At 44.4% G+C, this 16,525-nt stretch overlaps 1 protein-coding gene across 1 annotated transcript in view; it reads right to left on the reverse strand.

Annotated features, from left to right (window-relative positions):
* SORL1 (sortilin related receptor 1) overlaps window positions 1-16,525 on the reverse strand; it is a 90,193-nt gene that overhangs the window by 58,637 nt on the left and 15,031 nt on the right. Inside the window, exons 2-7 of the mRNA XM_087970119.1 lie at window positions 11,723-11,839; window positions 10,313-10,438; window positions 8,607-8,768; window positions 6,017-6,084; window positions 4,116-4,296; window positions 1,188-1,289 (exon numbers count right to left, since the gene is read on the reverse strand). Coding sequence (XP_087826245.1) covers window positions 1,188-1,289; window positions 4,116-4,296; window positions 6,017-6,084; window positions 8,607-8,768; window positions 10,313-10,438; window positions 11,723-11,839 — 756 coding nt within the window. The remainder of the gene's footprint in view (window positions 1-1,187; window positions 1,290-4,115; window positions 4,297-6,016; window positions 6,085-8,606; window positions 8,769-10,312; window positions 10,439-11,722; window positions 11,840-16,525) is intronic.

A 16,525-nucleotide genomic window follows, 5' to 3' on the forward strand; every position in this document is an offset into this window, starting at 1 on the left:
CTTCTAAATTAACCTCAGTTTTTCCCAGCTGTGCAATGGGCATAATGCTACCGTGTTTCTCATATAATAAGGCCGAGTCTTATTTTTTTTGAGCCCTGAAAAATGGCTAGCCGTCTTTTCGGGGTGACTTAATTCCCCCTTGCATCTTCAGGCGGGCGGCGATGGCTTGGATGTTGACCTCGGTGTTGGTGGGGCACTTCGATCGGGTCAATGTGGAGCACCATATCCGGTGTGCAACAAAAGCACTTCCTAAGGGCAAGCCCCCACCATTTCCCCACCATTTCGCATGTTTTAATATAGGCCTTAATTTGGGGGAGGGCTTAATTTCATTTCATGCCTATAAAACATGCTGGGGCTTCCTATTGGGGAGGCCGTATTGTTGGAGAAACAGGGTAATATCTTGCAACCCACTGAAAATAGCCAAAAGATGGGAGTTATTTTCTTTGCAAAGCATTTGTTTTAAAGGATGCCTGCAATCCATGGCAACACGCAAAAAAAAAAATATCTGAAAGCAAGCATGCCAATTATAGAGGTGTGGTTTATGGCTGAATAAAGTGTTCTGATCTAGGCTTTACACAACAAAACCCCTTTTTATTAGGCTATTGTGAATTCCTATCATTCACATCCAGCAAAGTCCCAGCAAACAATCTTTCAAGGGTGGATTATAACCACAGACCTTATCAGGCTTGGAGAACTGCCAAGCCGATAGCTTCCAAGTAGAACACTATACCAGAAAATCCTTGGCAAGGAGTCTCTGAGAGTCACAAACAAATCTTCACACTAATTAAATGAACTAATTGTCTCCTGCAAACACCACTCCCCTTTCGCTCCTCTTTATTCCCTATGGGAGGGGCCATTCACCATCCACCTGTGGCTTTACTCCCAAGTCGACTCCTGTTCCTTAACTGTTCCCTTCTCCTGGCAGCTCTGCACATGCGCACATTGGGAACAAGCTCCAGCTGCTCTTCTTCCCCACCGATCTCCGACTCCGAAGGCAGCTGATAACTGTTGGACGGCCCTGGCCCCATCTTTGCCTCTGATGCAGAGCACCCAACAGAGCCTTCCCCAGACTCCAGGACTGGCCCATGTTCCTTTCCAATCTCCTCGCTGTCCCAGTCTGCCACCAGCTACTCTAGCTGCTAGCAGGCCACAACATAAAAGTTTCTAGCCCCCTCATTTGTTCGTACCTTAATGGGGTGTCTTGTTGCAAACTGTGCAGCCTGCATTGGCTTCCGGTTAAAGGAGACCCAGAGTTGAACCGAAGTTTGTAATGGATCGCCCGACAGAGGCTTAGAAGAGAAAGAGACGGACAGAGAAAAATCAAACATGGCAGCTCTTTTTCATCCTGGGTCTAAAAAGAGGGGGGGGGTGTTTGATGAAAGTTTCTGCAAACCAAAAACAAATAAAAAAAACCCAAGGCCCTCCACAAATCTCCACGTTTCACTGAGGTTCTAGGACTCAATTTCCACTTGATGTTTTAAACGAGTTTGTCGCTCGGACTCTGGAAGTGCAGTGCAGTGCAATGAAACAGGAAATCATGACAACTTGACCAAGAGATGTTTTTGCAGGGTTAATGTTGTCAAACTTGTCTGTCTTTAAAAAAAAATGCTGCTTATTTGCTCACCTGTGGTGATCCTAGACCTAAGCTCAGAGGAACAAGGTAGAGTGGACAGAACCAGAATATTTTTACCCAAGTTTTTTTTTTAATGTCCTTTCAAAGACTATAATGGGAGGTTCTCAGCTTACAATCGATCATTTCGTGACCATTCAAAGTTATAACAGCACCGAAGAAAGTGGCTTGGGGTCTGTCATGCCCTTGTTAGAATCTGGTTCTGAGGGGGAGTTTGAGCAGCTGGCAGGGAGTGGGAGTGTGGATCCGGTGGCTGTGGAAAAAATGGGGGAAGGGAACAGTCCAGTTGGGCATTCAGAGGAAGACCCAGGGCCAACCCCTCTTCATCCTAGGACACGCAGGGAGGAACGGAGAAGGGAGCAACATGGCTTGGGAGAGAGAAGAAGGCCCTGATCCCTTTCATTAGTTGCAGCTGGGAGAACAGGATATAAATGGGGCATTTGCACATGGCTCCTTGCTGGAAGGAAAGCGTGCATTATCTTGGTCGAGGCTTACCTGGGTTTTGGCATTATCCTTTGAAAGTCTGCAATTTATCATCTTGGCCTGCCGTGTTAATTACTTCAGCACATTTTGTGTTGTTGTTTTTTATTTCTAATTATCTTAATTTGGGTTCGGACTGCATTTCTGCCCTTCGTAATCTGTTTTTTGAAGAATTTGATATCCAGCCGGGGATAATTGAACATTGGGGCCAAGTTGGAGGCATTAAAGGGAATTTATTCTACTTTGGTGACTTTGTTATTTTTGTGTCATGCCCCGAGTCATCACAGGGTTGGTCCTCAGACTTATGACTGGTCCTCCCACTTATGCCCCTCACCGCATCCCTCACAATCACAGGATCATAATTCAGGCGCTTGGCAATCAGTATGTTTTTAAATGAGGGTTGCAGGATCCCGGGATCATGCAATCATCTTTTGCGAACTTCCTACACATCCTTTCCAACAAGTGAAGCCACTGGGGGAAACTGGCTTCTCTTAATGACTGCATGATTCATTTAATAACTACAGTGACTGTCTGAACCGCCATCACACAAAAAAGGGCATAAAATCAGGCAGGATTCCCTTAACAACGGTCTTAGTGATGCAAATGTTGGGTCAATTGTGGTCATAAAGCAAGGACTACCTGTAGAGGGTCCTTCCAGCATTGTGTCCATCCCCAAAATTACTTCATGCAGGTATACATGCCCTGCAGGGTTTTGAAACTTAACCCCCCCCCCCCCAAAAAAAATTTATATGTTTTCCATAGGAGCTTGCCAAAAACTACCGTTCCAAATTCACTGTGGCTCAACGAACTGAATCCATTTGCTACAATGGGATAGTTTAAACACCGGTGGTTTTGGGCTCGCAGCCTAGGCCAATACTTATTCACTTGTTGGTTGGTCTCCAAGCAATTAACAAATGCCACAAGGTTGTAACTATGCTGTGGTTGCGGATTGAAAAGAAGCAATGTGTGTGTGTGTGTGTGAGAGAGAGAGAGCAAGAGAGAAATTTTTTTTTTCTGGAAACATCATCTGTGTGGTATTCACCAAATGAATGCAAAAAAACAACCCTGCCTTTTAGAACATGCGCACTTGGCACAGGCTCCTCGGGAACCTCCTTATCGCTGCTGCCAGCCCCCGCAATCTCTGAAGGCAGCAGCCCACTCCCTAATGGTCCTGGCCCCTCATCTGAGTCCTTGCTCTCCTCAACCGTCCGCACCTGCTGCCGGCTAACCACAACACAGATGGTTGCAAAAGGAGACTGTGTGACCTTGAGCTCTGTTATTGGCTGCAGACGCCTTCAGGAAAACCTTGTTGGCCACAGAAGAAGTTCCTGAACGCCTCTGACAGCAAAAAGGAGACCGGGGGTGATGTGCACAAGTGAGGTTAGTCAGTGAATGACATTCCCTGAAAATAAGACCTGGTGCCTTTTTTGGTGGGTCTTATTTTCGGGGAAACATGGCAACAAGTAAGATGAAAGCATTTCTTTTTATGTTGTTTTTAGAGCTTTTCTTTTCTTTTCTTTTTGTAGTCTTGTGATTTTTTGTTTTGTTTTTAAGGGATGAATTTAACAGATTTGAACAGTTTGTAGCCAAGCAAGAGGCCCAGACAGGAATAGGTAACACGTTAAAATTCCTGAACAAATAAACAGAGATTTGCCCCTCAATGGCCTATGTTAAAATGCTTATTTATGTTATTCTCCTGGCCTCAAACTCGTGCTGCGCTGCAGCCAGTCTGCTGCAAACTGTGCCAGACCTCATAAGGATCATTCGTCGATCTAAATTGCAAATACGAACTGAATTTTAAATACGAATTGAAAAGTCCTAGAACAGCCTTTGAGCAAACTCTTGGTTCTTCTACCAGTTGGAGAACAAACTTTGCAAAAGTCTGACACAGTCATGAGTCCGACACTGTTTGAAAATGAATGCACATCCAATCCAGAGGGATCTTGCAATCTGTGGGTGGGTGGTGGGAGACACCTCTGCAGCCCCCAAGAGGGCAGTTTCTTACCCCAGATTTTGTTGCAAAGAGATATTTGTCCCTGAGCTGGAAGTCTTCCACCTCTTCCAGCAAAATCTCTTTATTTTCCCGCGTCTGGAAGAAATCTGTGCTGCGGAGGACCGTCGAGGACAAATTAGGTTCATGCCGCTCGATGTAAATCGTATTTGACTTGTCGTATGGCTCCACACCCCTTAATGGCAGAAGAAAGGGAGGGGGAAAATTGATGCATGGGGAAAAAACGTGATTTTTTGTTTGTTTGTTTCATTTAGACCAGGGGTCTCCAAAATTTAAGACTCTACAGAACTTTTAAGACTTGTGGACTTTAAGACTTGTGGACTTCAACTCCCATAATTCTCCAGTTAGCCATGTTGACTGGAGAATTCTGGGAATTGGAAGTCCACATAGTAGAAGGAATTTGAAATGGTATGGGGGTATGAACTTGGAAGGCAGGGGGAAGAGCTGCAGTCAGGCCAAGTCCAATAAGAGACTGTGATCAGATAAGAGGAAGCTGAATGATAGGCAGAATAATATTCAGCAGCTGAATAATAGGCAGAGAAAACAAATATCAGAAAGGATCCTCCATAACTTGCCAGACTCTAAAAAGAGACAGTGGGAGATTTGTACATTCAGACATGCATGATTCTCTTTCGCAGACTTATAACAAACAGAGCAGGCTTCTTCTGGGTGTGCTCTTTAACTGGTCTACCTGGTTGACATCCATCTTGCAAAACATGGCTGTCTGGGGAATTCTGGGAGTTGAAATCCACAAGTTATCAAGTTTGGAGACTCCTGATTTAGACGGATCAAAATGTGATCTCCAATGAGCACAAGATTTTGTGTTCTCCAGAATTCTTCATCCAGGGATGAAGAAGAGCTGTGTCTCTTTCACTCTCGCTCTCTCTAAACACAACACAACACACATACACACACACCACAGCAGACATTCCCAACTGGATACTGTTTGCGTGTGATCTAATTTGCAGAATGCATTCCCGTGCTGTCATAGGCACTGATAAGATTACATCCATGTTTCTCAACCTCAGCAACATTGTGATGTTTGTTATTTCAACTCCCAGATGTCAGCGTTCCAACAAACAAACTCCATCCCAATAAACTCCGAAACAAGCATCTCCTCAAAAGTCCATTTTATTGGATAGTTGTCATATTGGCACATCTGGGAAAATCTGAATCTGAGAGTTCCGGGTTTTCCCTTCCCAAAAGAAATTCAAAGATCCATCCCCTGCACCCATCAGTCCATCACATGGACCAATCAAAACGTCATCCCAACTGGAGACCTTTCTCCAGACACTCCTCTCCAGGTGCAGGGAAACATGTCCTTGACTCTCTGAGAAAGGATGTTGTTGAGTCTAATCTTCCACCTCTCTACAAAATCCCCACTCCCAAATTCCTAGGCTCTAAATGTGGCAGCCTCGAAGCTTCCAAGTAAAATATGGCTTCTAAGACTAACACCAGAATTCCTCAACCAATATGCGGGGAATGGAGAATGCTGGCTGGGGAATTCTGGGAGTTGAAGTCCAAATATTGTAAAGTTTGAAGGTTGAGAAACACTCAATAATGCCGCCTCTATCCCAGTATGCTGCCTCCAATAGTGGTCAGTCAAATGCACCTACGACGAAGTATTCCAATCTTGAGACCAGAGCCCCCTCCCTGCTAGTCCATTTGGATATCCCAAGTGGAGGGAGAGAAGAAGGGAAGGGACAGCAAAGAAACAAAATAACCCTTTTAAAAAATAAATTTGGCCAACATTTTGGGAGGTCGCCGAATCTTACAAGGTTTTTTTTTTTTTTACAATCTTACGATCGCATTCTTGTTTGGAATCACCCCAGACTGGACGGAAGTGAAATTGTGCAGGGGGATAAAGAGTCCTGGGAATAAATAACAGAACTTACCAAGCGAAGGACTTCACGTGTTCATGAATCATAATCCAGGTTTGCCCAAAATCATCCGATTTCCAGAGCTGAAAAAATAATAATGAGAAGACGGCAAGCTAAATTTGAAGAGCTGAATAATTAAAGCCTTCAAGGTGCATTCTTTGCCATGAACCAGGGGGAGGGGAGGAAAGGAATGGGGAAAGGAAGAAGGGAAGGGAAAGGCAAGAAAGAGGGAAAGAAAAGGAAAAATGTAAGGGAAAGGAAGGGAAGGGAAGGGAAGGGAAGGAAGGGAAGGAAAGGAAAGGAAAGGAAAGGAAAGGAAAGGAAAGGAAAGGAAGGAAAGGGAAGGAAGGGAAGGAAGGGAAGGGAAGGGAAGGGAAGGAAGGGAAGGGAAGGAAGGAAAGGAAGGAAAGGAAGGAAAGGAAAGGAAAGGAAAGGAAGGAAAGGAAAGGAAAGGAAAGGAAAGGAAAGGAAAAAGGGGAAGAGAGGAGAGAGGAGAAGAAGAGATAGAGAGGAGTGGGGAAGGGAGGAGAAGAGAGAGAAGGAGGAGAGGAAGAGATAGAGAGGGAAGGAAAGGGAAGGGAAAGGAAAGGAAAAAGGAAGAGAGAGGAGAGAGAGGAGAGGAAGAGATAAGACAGAGGAGAGGGGAGGGGAGGAGAGGAGAAGAGAGAAGAGGAGAGGAAGAGACAGAGACAGAGAGATGGAAGGAAAGGGAAGGGAAGGGAAGGGAAGGAAAGGTGGGAGGAAGAAAAAATAATCCTATTTTCTATGGAAAGGGGAGGATGGGAAAAGGGGAAGGAAAGAGAAAGGACAAAGCAAACATTTCTGCCTAATGAGACCAGAAAGACAGAACTACTGCATTATATTCGTTCCAGGCAGGTTTTTTTTTTTCCCTGTGGCTAAGCAAAAAGGAAAGACACTGGTGCATTGGAGCAGAAAGAAACCATAAAAATATGGGTGTGTGACCGCAGAAGACAAACAACCTCATGGCTGCCAGAATCAAAGCAGCCGGTACATTCCCTGGCATCCACTTCTCCATCCCGGTGCCGCCTCCTTCCAAGCACCAGCAAACAATATCGAGCGGAGCTAAGGAAGAACAAAAGCACGATTCTTGTCGGAAAAGAGATGGGGTCGTGGGGAGGGGGACAGAGAGAGGGCCGCGGTTGGCGAAATTTTCTTCCACCCAGGGACTCAAGTCTTGGACAGAGGAAGGACAGGGCACCGATCCAAAGGCAACTGACCCTATCCAAAATCTGGAGCTGTGTTAGCTGCCGGGGAGCATGGTAGGAAAGCCGGAAATGTAGAAGTTGCAAGAAAACTCAGGATCTGTTTTCTCTTCCTTTCAGGCAGCAAACACACTGCTTAGGGATGTGGCCAAGCATATGGTCCTCTGGGATCACCTCTTAGAGACCTTGGTGACCGTGGAAGGTGACATCTTGCAGGCCCAAAGCCAGCTTGAGTGAAAGATGTAAAGATTAACAGAGTCTGAAGGGACCTCGGAGGTCCTCCAATCCAACCCCTTGCTCATGCAGGAGTTTTCCTAATACAGCCGAGGCCAGACCAAGATGGACCGCCAATTCAGGGGTGGGCTTCAAATTTTCTAGCAAGGGGCTCTCTACCCCCTAAGGACTGGCTGGGTGGGCATGGCTGGGTGGTCATGTGACTGGGTGGGTGTGGCCAACTCAACATCACTTCTTTGCCCTAATTACCTAAAAAAAATGATATATGCTAAAAAGTTGTTTATTATTTTGCGCGTTTAATACTTAAATAAAAGACTGGGTGAACCCAGGCTTAATAGCAGTGGCTGTGAGAGGGATCTTGGGGTCTTAGTGGAGTTTTTGGTGAGTTAAGTGATTCTTATTATTTGGGAATTAATCCCCCTGGAGGCTAGTGGCTATGTTGTTTGATTTTCTCAATGGCTCTCCCTCGCAAGTGCTGAGTGGATTGTTTATCTAGCTTGCAACACTTTTACAAGGTGTGAAATGCTCTTGGCTGAATGCCCAGAAGTTCAATTAAGGCAATTAAGAGCTTTCTCTTTCTGCTTGTGTTTCTGAGGTTATTGGGGGCTCTCCGAGCACCGCAGAGTCTTAGCTCTCAGCTAAGCCCCCAGCAGCCCATCTCTGCCACCATTTCATTCAACATAAAGGAACTCAACATGGTTAAGATAATTGTGATCATGCTCAAATCACAACCAGGAAGCAACTGTGCAGGCAGGCAGATGTCAGGGCAGCCACGGGGCTGAAAGGCTACTTCTTCACCTACGGGAAGAAGTCAAAAGAAGTCAAGTGTAGGCAATCCGAGATCTACCCTTTTCTAGACAGGTTGTGCCTGTGACACAAATATAATAGAAACGAAGCTTCAATCAATAGTTCCAGCTACCATATCTTGGTATCTTTGACGCTCCCTATAGACACCGTATGGTACTGTATATCTTTTGCCCTGAATCTGGAACATCTCGTGGTTCAGTTAAAGGGGAAACAGGGGTTTGCAGGAAGAGAAAACCCTAGGAAGTCCAAGAAATGTGTTCCTTAAGTCCTTCCGATGCAGAACATTTTCATTGGCTGCCAAGGAAAGATCTGGGGGGAAAGCCACCCATTCTCTTACTCACCTGTTTGTTGGGATGGGATCGGTCGTATCCCAGGACAAGGTTGGGGAGCTGGCTGTGCAGGAGGAGGTCTGCGACTTTAAATGGAATTGGGAAGCCTTGAATGGTGGTGCAAAAATCCGTGGTGAGCCAAAGGTACTGGGAGAATGCATCGACAAAGATGTACTGTGGAAGGGAGGAGAAGGAAGGGAAGGAAGGAAGGAGAAACAGGTTAAAAGAACAGGTCAAGAGACAGCTATAAAATTGCGACTAACACAATATGTTTAACTATGGTTTTATGGATAAACTCAGTTACTTGGATCATACACCAAGCCCCAAAACATGGAGAGGGCACTTACTACATCTCTCAACATTAATTTAACGTTGTTTATTGGATAGTTAAGTTATGCTGCGTGATTGCCAACAACAAAGGTTCTAAAAAGTTCATGCTTGATTATCCATATAGTGATGGCACCAGGCTAGAAACCAAAGAGATGGTGAGCTCCAGTCCCACCTTAAGTATGGAATCAACTGAGTGACTTTAGGCCAACCACCAGGAGATGGTGAGTTCTAGTTTTGCTTTAGGTACGAAAGCTGGCTGCATGACTTTGGGTCAATCACTGTGAGACGGTAAGTTCTAGTTTTGCTTTAGGCACAAAAATCGGCCTGGTGAGTTCTAGTCCCACCTTTAAGCATGGAATCAAAGTGATGGGCCACCACAGGAGATGGTGAGTTCTAGTTTTGCTTTAGGTACAAAGCTGGCCGCATGATCACCAGGAGACAGTGAGAGTTCTGCTTTAGGCATGAAAGTTGGCCTGGTAAGTTTTTTAAGCATGGAATCAACTAGTGACCTTGGGCCAACCACCAGGAGATGGTGAGTTCTAGTTCTGCTTTAGGCATGAGAGTTTTCTGGGTGATTTAGGCCAATCACCAGGAGACTGTGAGTTCTAGTTCTGCCTTAGACATGAAAGCTGTCTGGGTGACTTTGGGTCAATCACCAGGAGATGGTGAGTTCTAGTTCTGCTTTGGGCATGAAAGTTGGCCTGGTGAGTTCTCATCCCACTTTAAGCATGGAACCAACTGAATGACCTTGGGCCAACCACCAGGAGATGGTGAGTTCTAGTTTTGCTTTAGGTACGAAAGCTGGCCGCATGACTTTGGGTCAACACCAGGAGACAGTGAGTTCTAGTTCTGCTTTAGGCATGAAAGTTGGCCTGGTGAGTTTTAGTCCCACCTTAAGCATGGAATCAACTGAGTGACCTTGGGCCAACCACCAGGAGATGGTGAGTTCTAGTTCTGCTTTAGGCATGAGAGTTTTCTGGGTGATTTTAGGCCAATCACCAGGTGATAGTGAGTTTTAGTCCCACAGAAACAACCCCGAGAGGTAAGTTGACTTAGAGAGAGTGACAGGCCCAAACTCACTATTTCCTGGATCAAATTGGCGCACTAAGTATTTCTATTAGTTGCAGCATCTCAGGTTCTCTGATCATTTCCAAACCAGCTTCCAACAAGCAGACAGTGAGGGAAGCCAAATTCACTTAATGACCTCATGAATCACATAGCAACTGCATTGATTCACGTAGTAATTGTGACAAAGAAGGTCGTACATGACCTACTTAACAACCACCCTGCTTTAACAATGGGAATTCTGGTCCCAAAGTGCAATCATAAATCAAAAATTACCTTTGTAAATTCTCCATTCAACAATCAAAACTATTGACCGTACTTACCCTTTTGTTGTCTGCTGGACTGTGGTAGAACTGAGCGATGACAGCTTGGCTGAAGTTCCCTGGGCCAAAACCAAATTTTTTGGATATCTTTTTAAACGTTTTCCCATAATCATAGGAAACATAAACCTAGCAAAGAAAGATGCAAGCGTGAGAAATGACAGGATTGTGTCTTTCACAGGCCACTGAAACACTTTTTCCTTCAGGAAGAAAACAAACTCACTGAACTTCTGATTTTATAGAACAAGAGCTGTTTTTGTTTTTGTACATAAAGTTTGCAAAATGCAGGGCACTGGTGACTTAACTCCTTGCCTTTACAAGAAGGTGTAAAAGCAATTCCAAATTACTATTCTGGAAACAATTCAAATTGCTTCCTGGATGGGGACGTATGGAAATCCATTTTCACACTCTGCTTGTTGTTCCTGGTAAGACCCTTGTGAAGAAGTAACAAAATTGTACACAACTATCTGCCTATGGCCCTCGGTAGGATTCCATCATCCTACCGATTTGAAGGTTTAATTCAATTAAGGTTGAGCTATCTAAGCATTAATTTGATCTGATTATTAGCTGTAATGCTTTAATTATTAATTTAATTAGCTGGAAGGTTTAATTATTTTATCATTAAATTGGTAATTGGTTTTATAGATAAAAATATTAATATGTTAACTATACGCATTAATTGCCATTCCCTGCTCCAAAAATTGCATGCTATCTATTCAGCCAGCCAACCTAATTTTTTTCTTAAATTTGGCTTTTCCAAAATTTGCTGCTCCATCATTCCCACCTATGTGTTCAGGAGGGATAAGAGCTGTAATTCAAGAACCACCAGAATCCAAGGTTTAAAAATGGGTTTACACTTCGCAAAAGCCAATTTTTTAAATGGGGGGAGGGGAGGAAGAAGAGGAGGAGGAGAAAAATAGGAAGGAGGAAGGAAGAGGAGGAGGAGGAGAGGAAGAGAAAAAATAGGAAGGAGGAAAGAAGAGGAGGAGGAGGAGGGAGAAGGAAGAGGAGAGGAGAAAAAAATAGGAAGGAGGAAAGCAGAGAAGGAAGGAGAAGGAGGAGAAAAAAGAGGGAGGAAGGAGAAGGAGGAGGAGGGAGAAGGAGAAAAAATAGGAAGGAAGAGGAGGAGGAAGAGGGAGAGAAGGAGAAGGAGAGGAGGAGAAGAAAGATAAAGAGGAGGAGGAGGAGGAGGAGGAGGAGGAGGAGGAGGAGGAGGAGGAGGAGGAGGAGGAGGAGGAGGAGGAGGAGGAGGAGGAGGAGGAGGGAGGAGGAGGAGGAGGAGGAGGAGACTAAAGCAGTAAACTCTGTTGATGTTCAGAAACGATCAAAGGGTCTTTTCTGGGAATGTTTTCCAACCTAAATGCAAAGTAAATATCTGATAAGCAATAATTAGCAAAAAATAATAATACTTACATCACTAAATTTGGGGCCTGGCAATGCTAAGCTGTCCCGGGCCAAAGCTACAATCACATCGCTCTTCTCCCCGGCCCAGTGCACGACCATTTGATTGTGGGAATCGTTCAAGCTAACCTGAAAGAAGAGAAAACGGGGTTAGAAGAAAAGTGGCAAACAACGCAAGAGGCGCAAGAGGGAAGGGAAACCACTTCTCCATACAACGCTTCCTACCTTATTTCAGCCCTTGAAAAAATGAGAAAGGAAGAGGCTGTTTGGTTCCTTTATATACTAGGTTACTTGAAAGAGGAGCAAGCAGACCTCCAGAGCGGAGCAAAACGTCTTCAAAGAAAAACCCAAGAAAGTCCAGTTGCCTCTTGAAAAAGCCCTTTTGGGACAACCAGGACATGGATGACTGGGAATCTCCATAGACATTCCCACCAAGTTGTGCAGCTGTGGTTGGCTAAAGTGCTGGAAAGGTGTTTTGGAGCACATGGAAGTCCCAAGAGAATGTATTAATTTTTGTGTGTATTTATTACATTTATATGCTGCCCATCTTGCTGTCCAAAGCAACAAGGACTATTTGCAATCCCTTACCCAGGGGTGTGCACAGCAGGCTCTCTCTCTCTCTCCCTTTCCCCCTTCCCCCTCTGTGTTTTACACATTAACAGAGTTGGAAGGGACCTTGTAAGTCATCTAGTCCAGGGGGCGCCAACCTTTTGGATCTTAGGGACCACCAAAATCATAATTTTAAATCCCGTGGACCAGAGACCCTGGGGAAATCCCCCCAAAAGTCTGCAGGAAAATTCCCTACCCCATATTCCTACCGAGAGAGAGAGAGAGAGAGAGAGAGAGAGAGAGAGAGAGAGAGAGAGAGAGACTTTTGGCTGAATGCAAGGAAAGCAGCAGAAGTCTTTCTTCCTCTCCCCCAAACTCCGCCAGAAATAAGCCTTTGTGAGATTGTTGTGCCGGCGCAGCCTCTTGGAGCAGGATGCCTTGCAGAGTCCCAGAAACTCACCTGGCAGAGTTTGGGGGAGAGAAAGACTTTTGCTACTTTCCTTGTGTGCAGCCAAAAGCAGAAGAAAGAAGTGGAAAGAAGCAGCCTGGTGGCCAGGCAAGGCACGTGGGGCGAGTGGGGCAAGTTCCCCCCCACCCTTTCTCCCCTCCCCTCACTACCTCGTGTTGTTTGCAATGCAAGCAACGCAAGCCTTTTGTTTCTGCGGGCCATGTGGGTGGCGCAGCCTTTTGTTCCCACACTACCTGGATTAATTGCTTTGGGGAGGTGCTTTGGGGGTGATATTTCTCTGCGGACCACCAAAATTTTCTTGCAGACCACCAGTGGTCCAACCTCAAGCAGGAGACCCTACACCATTTCTGACTGATGGCAGTCCAGTCTCTTCTTGAAAGCCTCCAGCAATGAAGCTCCCACAACCTCTGAAGAGAAATTATTCCATGGGTTGATTGTTCTCACTGTGAGAAAGTTTCTCCTTATTTCCAGGTTGAATCTCTCCTTGACCAGTTTCCATCCATTATTCCTTGTCTGGCCTTCAGGTGCTTTGGAAAATAGCTATTTGGCAGCCCTGCAAATATTGGAACACTGCTATCATGTCTCCCCTGGTCCTTCTCTTCACTAGACTGTTTTGTGTGTATGTATGTGTGTGTGTGCGTGTGTGTGCGTGCTAAAAATCTAAACTGTAGCTTCTTCTAAAATAGATGTACATTTCCCAAGATCAGGCGGCTGGCCACATTTTCCTACTTTAAGAGTGCTGCAGACAAATGCTTCCCACATAATTTCAATCTTTATCTCTTCACCTATTTTTTTTTTCAGTTCAAACCCAGGGAGGGGGAGATCAGCCATCGAGATTCTTCCAACTTGGCCCAGGAAGTGGCTGAAGAATGAACACATTTCAAGGCCTGTGACGCAAGCGTTATAAATAATAATCAAAGCCAGGCAGCTCTACCCTGGATTGTCACAACTGTGAGAACAAGGCTTTGCGATTCTGACACCTGGAGAGTTCCTTTTGACCTGCTGCTTTCATTCCAGCAGACGTTTGCAACCGAGGGGTTGACAAGGATGAAAGTTTGGCTTTCAAGGGAAGGATTGGAGTTCTAGCTTTTCTGGGCAAGCCGAAAATGTCAGGATTTAAGGCAGTGTCATCTGAGGGGGTTTGGAAACAGGATCTGAAAGCATTTCAAGAAACGGCAGGGCCATCCACCACAACCACAACCAGAATACCTACATTTGTGTTCCTATCCTGCCCCAAAAGCCATTTTTAACTGTTCCAAAGAGATACAGATAGATACAGATAATGAGAAGGGCAATAAGAGAAGGGATGCAAAATGAAATTTTGCTTTCTGGTTTCCTGCAAGAAAATAGCGGGAAGAAATGATTCCAAATAAATGGCACAAACGGAAGAGATACCTTGCTGAAAAGATATGAATCAAACTCCTATCTGCCAATGGGATAATTTTGGGCGCACTAAAATAATATTCTAGAACGGCATTACTCTCTGAGAAGTAAACTGGCAAGGGCCAGCTCTCATTGCTGCCTTCCCCCCCGCCCTTGTATTAATCCCAAAGTTGAAGGTAAAAATATATATGACATTTCCCGTGTGTATTTGTTTAATCTTTTGGAAGCTGGCATGATGGAAAGCAAAACAGTAGACTTTAGCACTGGCTTTATTTACACATATGCCTCTGGAAATGACAGAGATTCTTCAGGAAAAGAGAAACAGTGGAGGACTAATCCTTTACTTGGGAGATCTCATTTTTCCAGAATGAGAACCAAGAGTATCCCAGGTTTAGAACAGGGGTTGCCAACCTTTTGGACCTCAGGGACCACCAAACTCCTAATTTTAAATCCCAGGGACCACTAACGGGTTCTGTGGGCATGGCCTAATTTGTGGGTGTCACTTGGTGGTCATATGACTGGCTGGGCATGGCTTGTATGTAAATATTATAAATGTTTATATAAATATTGAATTTTTTATTTAAAAAAAAGAGCAACTTTTACCCAAAATCAGGCAAAGCAGGCAGGCAGATTGAGTTGCTCACAGAATCACAGATTCATTCAGAGATCTATCTATCTGCTTTCGGCTAGCTCAGTCTGACACATAAAATTTGCTTGCTGTGAGTCTGTACTGAATAACGGAACCTTCAGTCCTAAGGGAGGTTCGGCTGTGCTTAAAAGCAGAGCCGAAGATCTAAAGACTAGCTAGAAAGCAAGAAATCCAACCATTTCCTGCTTCCTAGCTGATCTAAATCTCCTGGCACAGCAGAACAGATGATGGTCAGAAAAAGGAAAAATAGCAATTTGGTAGGCAACTTTTCCAGGTAAGGAGTGAGTGGGCAGGGAGGGTTCCTGCGGGCCATGTGGGCGGCGCAGCCTTGTGTTTCTGCGCAGCCTTGTATTTCTGCGCAGCCTGGATTAATTGCTTTGGGAGTGACATTTCTCTGCGGACCACCAAAATTTTCTCGCGGCCCACCGGTTGGCAACCGCTGGTCTAGAAGAAAGGACAGGGAGCAACCTCATTCGTCTGCTTTCTGGTAATGAAATGTTCTTTGATAAGAAGTGTCCAAGCTTGCTATCATTTCAGAAAGGGCTAGCTTCTTTCTGAGTCCTCAAAATCCTGCTCCAAACAGATTGTCTATTGAACAAAGAACGGCTATAAAATTCCAAGGAGTCAGAATAACAACAGCATTTGAAGGGACCTTGGAGGTCTTCTAGTCCAACCCCTGCTCAGGCAGGAAACCCTATCCCATTTCATACAAAGGGCTATCCATTTGTCTCTTCTTAAAAGCCTCCAATAATGGAGCATTCACAACTTCTGGAGGCAAGTTGTTCCACTGATTAATTGTTCTCACTGTCAGGAAATGTCTCCTTAGTTCTAAGTTCGCTTCTCTCCTTGATTAGTTTCCACTCTTTGCTTCTTGTCCTGCCTTCTGATGCTTTGGAGAATAGCTTGACTCCATCTTCTTTGGGGCAACCCCTCAAATAGCAGGAACATGCTATCATGTCACCCCTATTCCTTCTTTTCAAGAGACTAAACATACCTAATTCTTGCAAACATTCTTCGTATGGTTTTAGTCTCCAAATCTTTAATCATCTTAGTTGCTCTAAGTTGTCTAGTTGTCTAAGGCAAAGGTCTTCAAACTTGGCAAGTTTAAGACTTGTGAACTTCAACTCCCAGAATTCCTGAGCTAACATGACTGGAAGAGGAATTCTGGGAGTTGATGTCCACAAGTCTTAAAGCTGCCAAGTTTGAAGACCCCTGTTCTATAGTCTCAATATCTTTCTTGTAATGTGGTGACCAAGAGTGGATGCAGTATGTTTTAGCCTATGGTCTCCTCATCATCTCAGTTGCTTCTACTTTGTAGTTTTATTGAGTCTACCAGATCTAAATCCAAAATTGTTTTTGGTGAGTTTGATCATATAGAAAAGTCCAGAATAGGTGACATAGAAAATTTGGGAAGATTCTATAGATACACTGCTAACCTGTGAAGTTTTCTGATGGTTTTTTTTAATTATAGGATGGATTCTTTAAATTATTGTAAGCCACCCAGAATCACCTATGTGTAGTAAATAAACTAAATAAACCCAGTTTTTTTCAACCTTAGCAACATAAGATATGTGGACTTTAATTCCCAGAGTTCCCCAGCCAGCCCTGTGCTAAGCTATCATTTTTTTAATCTGGCATTTTTATCTTTTCTTTTCTCTGGCTTTAGTTTAAAAAGCAGAACAAAACTTTCAGGGCTGTTCATGTTAAAAACAATACATTATAACAATATCACCCCCATAAGAGAAGAAAAAACACATAACTAACT

The sequence above is a fragment of the Notechis scutatus genome, chromosome 7 (assembly GCF_049901735.1).
Source record: "Notechis scutatus isolate UNSWTSFEM ecotype Mainland chromosome 7, rNotScu1.2, whole genome shotgun sequence".
In the NCBI taxonomy this organism is placed as follows: domain Eukaryota; kingdom Metazoa; phylum Chordata; class Lepidosauria; order Squamata; family Elapidae; genus Notechis; species Notechis scutatus.